We start from the raw sequence: 15,705 nt of genomic DNA on the forward strand, positions 1-15,705 counted from the left end.
GACATCCTCTGGCTTCAAAATTTCGGTAACAAGTATCGGCCCGGGGGCCGGAAAAGTTGATACCGTCAAGAACTGTTCAACCCTGTCCAACGCAGCTGAGGTTCAAAGTTTTCTTGGTCTTGTGGAACCATCTTGCTCACTTCACTCCTAATTTTCCCCACTGTCGGTGACCAGTTGCATGTTTTGACCCACAAGGATACAAGCTGGATGTGGACAAATACACACGAAATGGCATTCGACGAGCTGAAAACAGCCTGTTAACCAGTGACCAAGTGATGGCACGTTTCGACACCCATACAGCCCAAAATGGAAGGCCTGTGTCAGCACACCTGTTCAATCTGCACCATTACAAATGACCAAGATGCCCACCTATCCGTGGGAGGTCACCGATATTGACATTTGCGATCCATTTTCCACCTGGGAATGTATCCTGGGCATTGTTGACAAATGTGTCCGATGTCCAGAAACAATTATTCTGTCATCCACCATGACGCAGTCAGATATTAAGGGCCTATCGACTATTTTCCACCCACGGCTGGCCACCTGAAATTGTATCACACAATGGACCCCAATTCGTCAGATTCGAGTTCAAACAGTTTTGCAACATTCATGGAATCAAAAATCGTAAAAGTATACCTTATTGGTCTCAAGCCAACTCGGAGGTAGAACGGCTTTTTTTTTTTCCGCAAGCTGGGGAAAGCTCCAAGTGCAACCTGAATTCTATCAACCGCAGGATTTGACATCAGGAACTCTTTGCTTTTGTGCCTAATTATCGTACAACACCGCGTTGCATCATTGGGGCATCTACAGCAGCACTTATTTGGAGAACAGAAGTCTGCACCAAAATCCCTCACCTTCCTATTTGAAAAAAAAACGACGGTTCTCTGATCGTGAAGAACATTAAGCCTCTTCAGGTGTGATCCATCTGCCCCTTCAACATTACTTCCCTCCCCAGTCCCTCCAGGTTGCACTTGTTTTCCAGCAAGCCCCTCCTTATGAAAGCCTTGACAACCAGGTTCACTGCTCTCCTCTCCATTTTTTGACCATCACCATCGACTTGCAGGTTACCAAGTTTCTTTAGCTCTTGACTGTCCTTCCATTACTTCATCGCCTAGTTGCATTTGCTTGTTGTCCCACTGCCCCCAGGTCAGCGTATTGCCTTCTACCCTCTGTTTCCTCACTCTTCCATGAGCCTAGACTTTGTGTGCAAAAATAAAATAGTTGTACATTTAAACAGCATTGTATGCTCAGTCATGGGCTACACAAGTTTGTGTAGGAGAGGTTATCTTCAAAAATAAAGATCTCTGTACAGTACTCAATTGATTTACGCCTTGATTCTACCAACGCGGTCAGAAACTGGTCCACGCCGGATTTGTCATGTCTTGCCAACCAGAATGACACATTAACTGATTCCGAACCAGCAAAACGGCTTCTTCAAACCTACTGGACTATCCTCATGGTTTTTGGTCTCTGGTTATGGAAAACCTACATTTTCATTCCAGCTTGAAACAAAGTTGTTTCGGTCTGAAATAGCTCAGAACCTCCTCGTGGAGACAAGGTAATGCTCTTTTTCTTACATCAGTTAATAAAAAAAATAATTCCAAGAATGTCTGCATTTGCAACCAAATCCACTTTATTCAACATAAAAAAAAAAAAACTTCTCCATGTCAGCATCCTCAAACCGATGGCTCGTCGGGGGAGTCACAGATATTGGCAGAATCCCCTTTGTTGTTAACCAACTGCCGTAGATCAGTGCCGGTGTCATCGTGAACGACTATATGCTGCTTTAAGGCCTCTTGCGAGGCAAAGTATATGCCGCATGTGCAGCACAAACGCTTCCTTACGTCAGCTCGTACGCTTGGACAATACATGTCAAAAGGGATCTCCCGAAGATCCCGGGCAGCAGCTGGTCGCACGGTAAATGCCAATCTCTGACTGAGGCTTGCGTACAAGTTACAATCATCGGCATCTTCAGGCTCAGGAACTGAAAAGAGGAAGGTGATTAATGTACAATTGAAAAAGAGAAGGGGTCAATTAATTTCCAGTGAATGGACATAATTAACCACTTTACCTGTGAGACCATTTTGTGACCGTTGCAAAGGGAAAGGTGCTGGTAAGAACCTTGTTGGAACCATCTCGTTCCAGTTAGTACGCCATTCCATGCAGCATGTTCCATCATCACATTTTATAATTTGCAGAAGGTACTGGCTTTGGCGCACGTGATTTGCCACCCATTTTTGAGAGACACTGTCGAGCTCACCAGTCGACTTATCCCCAGCCTCCAAGTACTCGGCGGTGACATTGTACGAGTCCAGCAAAGAGCCCGACCACCTTTCTGCAAGCGCTTCTCCAGCTTTCTTGATGTACTGAACTTCCAATTCAGAGTCATTTGTGTCTCCCGAGCTGTGATGGTGACTCCCAAAGGAATCACTTGGAAGTGCACGTTCCGATAGATCTCGACAGAGTATTGCTAACCGGCGCTCCAAGTGATTGTACATTGAAAATCCCGGAGCTTGCGTTAAAGCTAAATATACATCCAAATTGTGTGCCCTGAATCGATTGCAGGCGACTTGCAATGGCTTCGGTAACCTGGGGTTTTCATCAGGCCCACTGTCAATGTTGCAAACAAGAATTGGCTTTAGCTCACCGGTCTCGTAACACATCACCGCTTTGAAGCTTTCGAGCTCCAGTAAATGTTCAAAATCTCGGGCATGGGTACCTATGGTGCTTCGGTCATGCTTTTCATCCCTAATAGTGATGTAGGTTGGACCACTGTAGGTGACAGCCGACTGCAACATGTTGTTCGAAATTGCGCAAGAAGCATAGACCGAAAGCATCAGGTTGAGGGTTTCAACAGCGGCGGAATCTTGTTCGAAATGCTCAACATGATCTTCCATCTGCACCCCGTCAACATCTTCATTAGGTACACTGGTGAGTCCAATGGGAACTCTGGCTTTATGATCCATACTTAGAAAAGAACAGGTCTTTGGTCCAAACCATGAACACAAATCCTTAACATAAGATATTGTTGCCAAGGTGAAATCCGTGTCTACGTGAGATTCATGGCGAGTCTTTGGAGCTCGCATCAATTTCACAGGAACTGTAGAAACATGTCTCTTTCCTTGTTCCGTATCGCTCTGTCTTGGTGTCAGACGCAAATATGTGGCCGCACGACTAATGTGAAATCCTTGTTGATGCAATTCTTCAGTCAGTTGATTGAGAGTTTTCGAAGACTGGAAATACCCCGAATGTGGACGGTCATCGACCGCACCAGCACCGACAGCGAGATCTTTGATAACGCATAATAGTTCCGGTTTATCCGTTTCCAAACTTGGTCTCCCGTGCTTCCCTCGCGCAAAATTCTGTAGGCTGTGATGATCATTGGCAAGCATGAACAGTTTATTCTTAAGTTCATGCCGTCGCCTTCTCTGCCGTTCAGCTTCTGCCTTTAGACGAGAATGTTTCTGTTTCAGCATTTTCAACCTGTTCCTCAAGGACATCATATTGTTGATTTCTCCAGGAGTCAAGATTCCAGAATTTTTCATTTGATGAAATCTCATGAGCATATGCTGGATTTCCACAATTTCTTTTTGGATGACATCTTGTTTCGGCGTTTTATGGCTTGCTGATGCTTCTTTGGCTGATTCCTGCTCATGAAGTACAGGGTTGTGGCAAATAATTCCACGATTGTTCATGTCTTCGGTAGTGGATGAAGCTGCCATTGTATCAGCGATGGTCTTCAAATAGTTATCTGAAATACACATAAAAAGTGGTGAACAAAGTCATCGATGGCTATAGCTCGAACAACAGACGACGACAACAACAACAACAGCAACAGCAACATGAAAAGACAGAAAAACATATGGCATATGCATAGTAACTCCCGTACTACTGCCATTGAAGGGTACGCAATTAGGGTTATCATGACAAAGTGAATTTTTCTTTTTCTGTTATGCAGCACAAGACTGATGGGAAGCATCATTGGCTGAGGTCACGGCTGTGCTGCTGATGCAATGCCCTCTGCTGGTTAGGGCAGGAATTTGTAATTTGTTCAGGGTGCTGGCGATAACTCACCGACACTTCACAAAGGACACCATGGAATCTTTAACGTCCACCACCGAATGTTGGTTGACGGGACACCCATTTAACGTCCATCTGAGGGACGGCACACACATTGATGAATCACCCTGCCTGCGAAACACTGGGATGACAATTTTTAGCAGTGTCAGGATTTGAACCCAGCTTGACATCTGAGAGACGAGTGTGCGTACCCATTACATCTTGTCAGCCCATTACAAAGTGAACAAGTAAATAAAAACATAAAATGTCATCGCCCCCATTGTTTTAGTAATTTTCCTTCTTCTTCAAGATGATAGATAGCTACCAGGCAGCTTGGTTGCCAAGTAGCTATGATTTTGTTGGGGCACAACTATGCTGCTGATGATGTTCCCCAATACCAGTACACTGGTACTCATTTCAGCAACCTCAGAAGGTTGCATGACACGCTGAGCCAACCCCACCCGGTGTTAATTCAGCAGCCAATAGGACTTGAATTCAGGACCATAACATCCCAAGCCAGCCACGCCAATCACTAAGCCAACACCAGGCTTCGTAATTTTACTGTACGCAAAGTTAAAGGGCTAGCCCATATTTATGTACAACTAAAAAGGCCACCAGTCGGCCATCTTTGATTGCATCACGAAACAAAATAACGTGCATATGTACACCATCATTTGTTGTTTGTGCGCAAAGTACGAATAAGGTCGGTCCATATATGTCTGAGATATGGTTGCGGACGCACACACATGCACGCACAGACACTAAAATTTAGACAAAATCCACAAGTCTCCATTTCGGACTAAGTCCTACAGGGGTTAATAAAATCACACCAAAAGCTATTTCAATCTTTATCGACCGAATATAGTGTACATTTGCAAAGCTATGTGCCGGCACTCACTTCCAATAAGTTCACTTTACTCAACCAATCTCTACCCTTTGACAATGCTAAGAAACAAAGCATTCATTCATATTCTTATTTGTGTCTTTTATAAGTATGCTTCACAGATTTAGATATCCTTACCTTTGGCCATTCTGCTCGTCAAATTATCTTCTGCATTGCGGTCTGTCCAACATATTGCTTTATTTTAGAAAACAAATCTTTTCCAATTAGTCAGAAGTTCCATGAAAATGTATTGTAGAATTTTACAAGGAAATATTTATTACAAGGAACTTCAACGCCATTAGGCCCATCAAGGCTGTACAATCTTGCCAACATTCAAGTCCCCCTCTGTCTCCACTTCTTCGAGATATCTATCTAATTCCAGTTTAAACCATCCACCATCTCTGCTGCCACCACCTTTCCAGGGAGAGCATTCCATGCAGGGAGAACATTCAACATTGCCCCTTATCATTAAGTAATCCCTAATTTCATTATTCCTACTCATCCCCAGCACCTTACATCTCCTTATGTTCAAATGCATCCATTAATCTTTTGCCCAACTACTCTCCAAGTGAAAGACCTCCTCAATGCCTTAATGTCTGTCGACAATATACCTTTCCACTTACTTACTCTCAAGCTGACCTTCGGTACTGACACTGTCAATTCTGCAGAAAAAAATAAAATAAATAAAAAGTGTCTCGACTCACCCTCTGTTGAATTTCTGGTTACCATATCTTGAGGTTCAATCTTCACGACGTGTAGATCTGCACAGGGAGAGCTCTCATGGAAATAAACCCAAACATGAAAGGCCTCACTCAAAAAGTGTACAGTCTTACTCAAAAAAAAAAAAAAAGGGAAAGGTCTCACTCGTACCTTGTCTCCATTAGCGGGTTCGCACCAGTTCGCGCTTGTCCTGCAATGTGTCCCTTCGCCGGATTTTGCTCCACGAACTCGTTCGAGGTTCGAAAATCCGGCCCGGAAAGTCTCTTTGACCGAGAGTTACAGTTCGTGCACCGCATGACGTCAATGTTGACGACAGTGCTACAATATTTCAAGCCGTTAACGAACCATAACCATCACGTTGTACATTCAGTCGTCAACACATGCGTTTTCATCCATCTTGTGATCGGGTAATTAATGACAATGACAACAGCAAGATGCCCATGTTGGATGCCGTTAGCATGCTTAACGACACAGCACATGTGACTGCACAGAAACTGGCCATAGACACAATGGGATGATGTCACATTGGGTGCTGGGAAGTGATAATCGAGACCAGGGTTGGAGCCAAGTCAAAACATTAAAATTTGTGTAAACTATGCGAACCCGCTTGTGGAGATAAGGCTTCAGAAAGTGAAAGGTCTCATTCGGACAGTAAGCACGTGGATATCGACACAATCGAACACTAAAAGGGTACAAAATAGGAATTTCAAAATAATCTCAAAAATAGTTACAGCAACCAGCAAAGAGCCCATCTTTACAGATGGGAGGAAGAGGAGGCAGGACTTCGAGCGAGTGTTTACCGTAGAACCATCGTGTCTCTACTTTAAATGGATGAGGTGTGTGTGTGTGTGTGTGTGTGTGTGTGTGTGTGTGTGTGTGTGTGTGTGTGTGTGTGTGTGTGTGTGTGTGTGTGTGTGTGTGTGTGTGTGTGTGTGTGTGAGGCGTGTTTTTTGTGGTGTTCTACTGAAGCTTTCCGATGTGGAGTGCGATACACTCAAATGATCGTCATGATCTCCTGGGTTGATTAGGCTCATTAACTACAAATAATCTGGAAGAAGTCGCTTGTTTTTAACGCACGCAGTGTTAAGGTGTATAGGGCAGCTTAATAGGTCCTTCCACCGCATTCCACAAAATAAGTATAAAATAATTACAACATTGGAACAAAGCAAATATTAATCATTACTAACAATATTAACAACAATAATAATATTCGTATAATTTGGCAATAATAATAATAATGAACGTATAATCCCCACCATGGCTCAAGCTAATCTGGGCTTCGTGAAAGGCAAGCAAATGCTCAAGCAGTATGGCAGGCAGGTATGCTACAAGGCCATAAAGACCAATGAAAATTTGATTCAATGGACCAACGAGCCCACGAGTAACACACAAACTAGAACAGCATTCGGTAGAGCGCATACCTCCACCAGGCTGAACACTTTACATTTTGTCTCGCACTGATAGGCAGGATCTGCATTCGACCTGAACCAAAATTGAATCGCTTCTTCTTGTCAATGACCCAATTCATCCAACAAGTTTTGTCATAATCTGTCCACAACTTTTTGAAATATCATACTATATATTGTTTTTGGCCCTATCTATTAACAGCTTTAAAAATAAATAAAAAAATAGAGAGTTCATAGAATACGTTACCCTATGCAGTGCTCAGATATGTACTAAAATTTAAATAAAACAAGCTCAAATGTGCTAAGATCCTCATCCTCTTAATGATGACGTCATAAAAACGAATATGACGTCATTGTGATGTATCAGGTTTGCGATAAATTATCTGTGCTAATGCCCGGCTTGATTCCCGCAAACAAAATTCAAACAGCTTGCCCGGTTTCGGAGATAATGGTATAGGCGATTTCCATTAGCGGCGATATTATGACGTCAACTTTTTGTCTATGAAGAATTTCCAAAATCGGAGATGGTTACTGCCTGCGCGTGGGCTTTCTGCATATACATGGCAAGTTTCACGAAGATCCGATGAAAACTCTGGGTTGTGAAACAAAAAAATGTCAAAAAATAGGAATGATGTCATAAAAATTGATATGACGTCATTGTAATCCATCTCTGCTAATGCCCTGTTCGATTTCCGCAAACAGAATTCAAAAAGCTTGCCTAGTTTCGGAGATAATTTTTTAGGCGATTTCCATTAGCGGAGATATTTTGACGTCACAACTTTTTTTCTCGGAGGAATTTTCAAAATCGGAGATGGTTACTGTCTGCGCAGGGTATTTTTACATATATATGCCAAGTTTCAGGAAGTTTCGATGAAAACTGTAGGCTGTGAAACAAAAAAGTCCACAAGAACAACAACGTGAGTAAGACTTAGAGATCCTCCACGAGGATCTAAAAATGATTTTAAAGATCTTTTTTTTTTAATCCCGGAAGTTTAGTGCTGTTTATCACCATGAAACACCACCTTATTTAACAACACTTGGAGTGCTAACCAGAAGGGTTTTGCAAGTAATAAGAAAGCAATTTGTGTTCTACAGTGTTCAAGTATATAATCCAATTTAAATAAAACTGAGAAATGGATGAGGACATGTTCGATACCAGGTCTTTTTACAAGTAAAATGGCCGCCAGTCAGCCATCATTGATTGCATCGTCAAACAAAATGATGTGCATATGTATTCCAACACATGTTGTCTTTGTGCCAAATACGAATAAAATCGGTCAATGCATGTCCGAGATATGGTTGTGGATGTACTTACGCACACACGCATGCACGCACGCACGCTCACACCAACACAAAGATCAAGACCAAATCCATCAGCCCCCGTTTCAAGGTTCAGTGCCCACCTGTGGATTAAATTTGATAGTGTTTGCTAGAGTCGTTTTGCCGTAAAGTTGCTAACAGACAGACAGACAAACAAACAGACAAACAAACCGGATGATTACAATATCCCGCTCCCTCCCTCCGGGAGCGGGATAATTACATCAGCACATGAGCACAACAACTACAACAAGCACTCAGTAGAGCGCAAACCTCCGCTAGGCTGAGAAGTTTACGTTTTGTATCCACTGATTGGCCGAATCTGCATCCATACTTCAACCAAAATCTATTCAGTTTGTTCTTGTCACCTACACAACCTATCCAAGTTTCGTCCGAATCCATCGAGAACTTTTTGAGATATCGTGCTGGATATCATTTTTGGCCCTACCTCGCAAAGGTGAACAATCACTTTAAAAAAAATCTGGTACCAGATCTGGATCTTCACCAGAATCGAATCAATTAGTCACATGTCACATACCAAACTTGCCCACCAAGTTTCGGCTGAAGTCCACAACTTTTGGAGATACCCTTCTCACAGATGGACAAACAAACAAGAGTACAAACATAACCCCTGTCCACTTTCGGCGGCAGAGGTAAGAAAACACCTGAATAATCCCTTCCACACCTGTTCAGAGTAACATTATATGGACTTGGGTCCGGTTACCACTCCGCACTCAAAACCTATCAACACAAACTCGAGCCAACTCGCCTGGGGCTCCTGATGATGCTGATGATGACCCACCACTTCAGTGGCTGGTCATCATCATCATCAGCAGCAGCAAGCCCTCACCTTTGTTAACAGCATTCTATGTGATACCTACAGTTGTCCTGATACCTACAGTTGTCAACATACAGTTGTCCTGAGTCAATTATTCCATTAATATACTCGTACATGCAGATAGATCCCTACCTTTGTTCTAGCGGGACAGCAGGGAGTGCGTTGCGATGGACTATTAGTTAGGATTAATAAATCATTTTTCCCCTTTTATTTTATTCCCTCCTTTTTCTGAGGTAAATTAATCTCGCTTGCTCCCCTCGTTTCGCTGGCCACAGCGTCCCACCGTCTACCCGCTGTATCCGGAGTCTCGTTTTCAGAGGCAAAATCCCGACGTTCGCTATGGAAGCCGCATCGGCATCCACCTTCCCAAACCCAGACACGCGCGGCGTGGACGGGCCAAACTCTCGTCTGGCCGAAACCCCGCCCAAAAAGGCGGACCACATGAAGGCCCTGTCCAATCGGGATGCTCGGATCGGACGATGGCGTCGGTTTCACCATGGCTCCTCCCCGAGCTCCGTGATCTATAAAGTACGGAGCAATCCTCAGAGTTGGGGCGAATGGAAAGGAAGAAGTCAGTCGGAGTTGTTGGATGTGAAGGTATTGAGTTGAATGGGAAGGTTGTTGTTGTGGGAGGCCATTGGAAGAAGTGCGAAAGGGAATTGAAGGAGTTGTTGCGAAGGTGTTCCGGCTGCTTGGCTCTGCTTACATCTCGCCTCGACAGCCAGCCTACTGGTCCCCACCGACACGACCTCGACCAAGCCTCTTACCTGGTCCTGTCTACTTATCCATTCTCAGCCTTGGACTCCGCTCTTCTCCACTCGGGCTCCTGCTACAGACACGATTATCACTCGTGCGGCTGTGGACCGAACAACACAACTTGTCGGGTGCCGCACCATGGAGCATCCCTCCCCCGAAACGCTCAGGTACCGAGAAACTGTAACCTCAACTCCCTCCCTCCCTGGCTGCAAAAGTTCCTTTCACAATTGGGTTTACTTTGTCTGAGTGTGTGTAGTGTTGGCGCCTGTCCATTAGGCAAGCCTGTATAAGATCTTTTATTGTTGCTTTTATTAATCTCATGTCAAGTCTGCACTGTGTCTACTTTTGTAAGTTGCTTGTATAATTGTCGCACCCTACACCTCTCTCATCTTTCCCTGCATTACATCCCCAATAAACCTTTTGTTGTGCCACATGCTTTTCCTCGCTTAATGTAAATAAATAATAATTGTAGAAAAGTTCCCAGCTCGCCTTTGTCTTCTCCTCCATTGGTCCAGCATGGTGCGGATCTAAGTTTAGCCGGGTCTTTATTCCCAACAATCCATTCCTTCTAGCCGGTATGTCCTTGGCAGTGCCGCTCGGCTGCATCCGATCCGAAAAGGTGATCCGTAGTTGGTAGAGTGATCCGGTTCGGACAAGGAGTACCGAGGGCGTGGTTCCCCATGGTTAAACTGCGTGGTTAATTAAGTAACCTGATTCTAAACAGGAGGACCCTTGGTCACGCGGTTGAGTTATTGGCATCCACGGTCGGTTAAGCGACCCGCCACGACACGGAATTGTCCGTGAGCGACGGCCTACAATTCCAGGGAGTCTGGTGGGAATCGCCGTAGCTTTCCCCCATCCCGTGGTCTTCTCACCTGACCCCGCAACATGATATATAGAGATGTGTGTATATATATATATATATATATATATATATATATATATATATATATGTCCACACAGGTTCCCTAAAGCTGTTAGGTTTTCAATACCTAACAGCTTCCAGGTAACTTTCTTCTTGTGAATGGCATTTTCGCTGCCAGGTAGCTATCATTTTGTTGGGACACGATGACTTATGCCACTGATGTTGTGGTGCCCCTCTACCGCTACACTGGTACTCATTTCTCCAACCTCAGAAGGATGAGACTGAGTAAACCCCACCTCGTGTTAATTCAGCAGCCAACAGGGCTCAAACTCAGGACCCTAAGATCCCAAGCCAGCCACCCTAACCACTAAGCCATCACCAGGCCAAAGGTAAGGTATTTGTTCCTGTCCAAGAATGCATCCTGGCCCCAGCGAACTAGCCATTGGAGATATCCGTTAATATCTAACAATTTGTATGATTTGCTTCCTCTGATGTTAACCACTTGGCCAGCAGCACAAGATTCAAAACTAAGAACCAACAACGAAATCCTTATCATTTCTCGAAATAAAAAAAGATATATTGTCTTGACCCAATAAACTACATCCTCGGTGGTAGTTTATACAAAAAAGGTCACAAATTTACCAAAAGTTTTTTTTTTTTGGAATGAAAAAAGTAACCAAACTTAGACATTCTAATCTAAAACATCAATATGTTGTTTATTCCTCTTACCTTTTACATCGACAGCTTCAGGTTCACCATTTAAAGTTTGCACACATTCTGCAAAAGAAAGTTTGCACACAAAAATCAGCTTTGTGAAAAGGGCAGGTATGAAGGATGAGAAGTGGAAAGGATAGTTGGCTGTCCTATTTGATTAAAGTTGTGGTCCAATCACTTACTTAATAATGCTGAGACCCCAGGGTCATATTAACTCCCATATATGTCGTGTTGGGGATCCTTTTAAATCCCCTACATGTTGTGTTGGGCACCTGTTGAGCTCAGGGCAACTTCCATGTTTCCGCGAGCGGGTGGTTACTGGAAGATCAACTCGTTGCAGTAAAATAATGATACCCCTGAAATATGTTGTAAAACTACGAATGAAATCAAAATGTTTCTCTTTTCATTGAAATCTTTTAATATTTGCTTTGGAACAACTTTCTTCGCTTGAGATGCCTTGTGTTGATTTATCCTTAAAAGCTCAGATGCAGAGTCGTGTAGGTGTGCGAGTCTCAGCTGCAGAACATGCAAGGATGAGGGGGCCTCGACTGGAGAGCCGACATTGGCAGGGAAGGGGATGTGGAATTTTTTGGCTGAATGGCTCTGCTTCAAAGCTTGGTGAAGTGATCTTTAAAGCCATACAGGGGTGGTCGAGTGCTTAACTCTCCAACTATATGGCCTCAGAGGGTTGAGATGGGGCGTCCTCACCTGAGCAGCCAGACAGGTGTTTGATGCGTGGGGTCCTCCACTACAGTTGCAGGGGGTGGGGGATTGGTGTTCCACTGATGGCCATGCATGGGTGATTGGGGAGGGGAATGTCCTTGACTGCACGGCTGCACAGGTGGTGGGGTGTGGGTTGCTCAACTGGGGCTTGACTGCAGGGTCGTGCAGAAGCTTCCTCTTATATGTGTGTGTATATACATAGATATGTAAAATGTTCTTTTAATGTACGCCCAGCCCCATTGACGTCACTCCCTCCCTACATTAAATTATCAGAAAACAAAAACTTTTAATCATTGTTATTGACACTTTGTGTGGAGCAGTCCTTCTAGTTAGGGAATTTTAGCAAATTGTATTGACCATCTATGAAAAAAATTGCTTACCAAAAAATTTCTTCACCAACGTATTCATCTTGGTGTCTACTAACACCAATCAATTAGTGCAAACCCAAACCCAAAAAATTAACTTTTGCCAATATTGACTTGTGGGATGTCTAACTAGGGTTTTTTTGGGGTGCTGAATTGATTCCAACCATTAGATTTGAGAAAAAATGAATCCCTGGCCGTAAAATATTGATATGATACATTTTTACATATCTCAGACTGTGTTTTGCGGTAATTTGGCTCAATTGATTCAGATTGTTCAAATTGTGCTGAAACCAGCATACAACATTTTTGAAACCACTGCTATATTGTTGGTTATACTTGTGCTCATGCTCAGTAGAATTCTCTGTGTTAGCTGACGTAAGCTAAGAGCTTTTAGCTATAAAATTATTGTGTACCGGACTCAATAGAAGTTGAATATATTCAATATAGAGTGGACCTATTAGTGTTAAAACACATCACTGTATGTGTGTTCCATCCGTTTTGTGTCAAAATTTCATGTCCTGTCTGTTGTTTACAAAAAAAATGTCTTATTTTTTTAGGACAGTATGGACAAGGATGTGACTGAGCCTGGCTTGAGGTGTTTCATCTGTGGTGGTTCCAGGATTGAAAAGCAGAAGAACAAATCAAGCAGAAGAAGTTGTCAGAGCCATACAGGCTAAGATGGATGGGAAAACTGTTGTGGATGCAATGGTAACCAAACACAAGGTCAAATCACTTGCAAGCCTCAGATCTGGACCCAAAGTCAATGGCGAGAAGCTGGTTATTGACTCACTGAAGCTATTCAACCGCCTCATTGTCATCAGTGAGCGTGAAGTCAAGACCAAAGAAGCTCTGCGCTTTGAGTTGACGCCAAAACCGATGTCTCTGTTTGACAAAAATTAAAAGTTGCGAAAGCCAGACAAGGCTGCCCTAGCAAGGTCCCTGAAGGCATGTGTGGCACCTGTCGAACAACCCCCCCTGCACAAGCCTTGTGGTTGATGGTGGGTGGCTCCTGCACAATGTCAAGTGGGAGGCTAACCTTACTTAGAAGGATGTTGCTGAGAGCTACCTCCGGTTTGTGAAGTCCATGGGGAGCCATCGCCTCCGGATAACGGTGGTCTTTGACGGATATGGCAGCTCCACCAAGGACCATGACCACTTGAGACGAACAAAGAATGCATGCTGTGACATTCAGATTCGTCTGGATCTCAAAATCATCATTGCAAGAGAAAAGTTCCTCGATAACAACAACAAAGCCCAGCTCGTTCTGCTCCTTGCTGAGACATTTAGTAGGAATGGAATCAGTGTACAGCAATGCTCCGATGATGCAGACACCTCCATTATCCGCGCAGCTCTAGATAAGGCAAGAGAGTCCCCTGTCGAGGTGAGGGCTGAGGACACAGACGTCCTGGTTATGCTGATTCATCATGTTGCAGACCATCCGATCTTCCTCACGACATCCAGGGAAACATCTTACGATGTCGGAAAGATCCAGGAGGCCCTCCCAGAGATATACCGGAGGTATCTCATCTTCTTGCACAGCTTTGCTGGCTGCGATACAGTGTCTATAAATTTTTGGATTTAGCAAACCAACTTTGCTAAAGGGGCTGTCACACCTTGACGTTTTAGCCAGCATATGGCAAGGTCTCAAAATGTATGTAAAACGCTGGCGTACGCTGAACTATTGTTGTTTTTTATGTTTTGGGCGTATAATAACGTGTTGGACGTATGCATAATGTATTAGTAACGTACACAGAACCTTTCAATCACATATAGATAACTTATACCAACGAATGCTGAGCGTATTGTCGGCGTTCACAACCTATGCCCAACGATAGTCTAACTTATGCATAGCGTGCGGCAGCGTATCGCCGACTATCACATGGCGTAGGCTATTCATAGGCTGTGGCTCGACGATTCAAATCATAACTGCACAAGACATCGAAGTGTGAAGCCGCTGTCACACCTTGACGTTTTAGCCAGCGTATGCCGACGTATGAAAAATTTGCCGAACCAAACTGGCACACGTCGAATACGTTATGGGTAAGTTTGTATACGTTAAGAGCACGCTGGCATACGTCGTAGTACGCTGGCATACGTCGAATACGTTATGGGTAAGTTTGTATACGTTAAGAGCATGCTGGCATACGTCGTAGTACGCTGGCATACGTCGTCATATGCTGAGTCCATCGAGAAATTTTCAGCATGTTGAAAATTTTGACGTATGACACACGTTCCGCATACGCTGGCCATAATTTGTAGGCATGTTACGCGATCGTTGACACACGTCGACACACGTTACTCATAAGTCGAAACACTTCGAGGTAATGGTTAGCGTCAGTGTTCCAGACTCCATGGTTTTTTTTTTTTTTCTTTCTTTGGTATGACGGTGAAGTTGACACTTCGATTTCAAGTGCGGTTATAATACAATATAATTAATAGGCTGCCGCTCAACGATTTCAATCATAACCGCACTAGAAATCAAAGTGTCAACATCACTGTCATACCGAAGAAAAAGAAAAAAAAACAGGGAGTCTGGAACACTGACGCGAACCATTACCTTGACGTGTTTCGACTTATGAGTAACTTACAAGTAACGTGTGTGGATGTGTGTCAGTGATGGCGTAACGTGTCTACAACACGTTACTCATAGGTTAGAAATAAGTTTCGGGTATGCTAAACATTACCTCGACGTGTTTCGACTTATGAGTAACTTACAAGTAACGTGTGTCGACGTGTGTCAACGATCATGTAACGTGCCTACAACTTATGGCCAGCGTAGCGGAACTTATGAGTCATACGCTGGCATACGTCGAAAAATTTTAAGCATGGAAAATTTGTCAAACAGCTCGGTGTTCTACGACGTATGCCAGCGTGCTCTTAACGTATACAAAACTTACCCATAACGTATTCGACGTGTGCCAGCATACTACGACGTATGCCAGCGTGCTCTTAACGTATACAAACTTACCCATAACGTATACAAAACTTACCCATAACATATTCGATGTGTGCCAGCATACTACGACATATGCCAGCATACTATGACGTATGCCAGCGTG

At 43.8% G+C, this 15,705-nt stretch overlaps 1 protein-coding gene across 13 annotated transcripts in view; it reads right to left on the reverse strand.

The window, feature by feature from the left end:
• Positions 1-1,611: 1,611 nt before the first annotated feature.
• The window catches only part of LOC147025546 (uncharacterized), a 66,694-nt gene continuing 52,600 nt past the window's right edge, over positions 1,612-15,705 (reverse strand). For 6 of the 13 annotated variants that reach the window (XM_085886585.1, XM_085886583.1, XM_085886584.1 and 3 more), the window contains 5 exons: positions 11,574-11,621; positions 5,647-5,703; positions 5,081-5,122; positions 2,072-3,751; positions 1,612-1,984 (listed from right to left, as the gene is read on the reverse strand). In XM_085886585.1, coding sequence (XP_085742711.1) covers positions 1,677-1,984; positions 2,072-3,751; positions 5,081-5,122; positions 5,647-5,703; positions 11,574-11,621 — 2,135 coding nt within the window. In that variant the 3' untranslated portion in view covers positions 1,612-1,676. Of the gene's footprint in view, positions 1,985-2,071; positions 3,752-5,080; positions 5,123-5,646; positions 5,704-5,812; positions 8,361-8,383; positions 8,472-11,573; positions 11,622-15,705 lie in introns of those variants that run through there. The other 7 variants (XM_085886586.1, XM_085886589.1, XM_085886590.1 and 4 more) reach the window with 5 other exon arrangements.

The sequence above is a fragment of the Eptatretus burgeri genome, chromosome 6 (genome assembly GCF_056783735.1).
Source record: "Eptatretus burgeri isolate ZD-2024b chromosome 6, Ebu_testis_v1, whole genome shotgun sequence".
In the NCBI taxonomy this organism is placed as follows: Eukaryota; Metazoa; Chordata; class Myxini; order Myxiniformes; family Myxinidae; genus Eptatretus; species Eptatretus burgeri.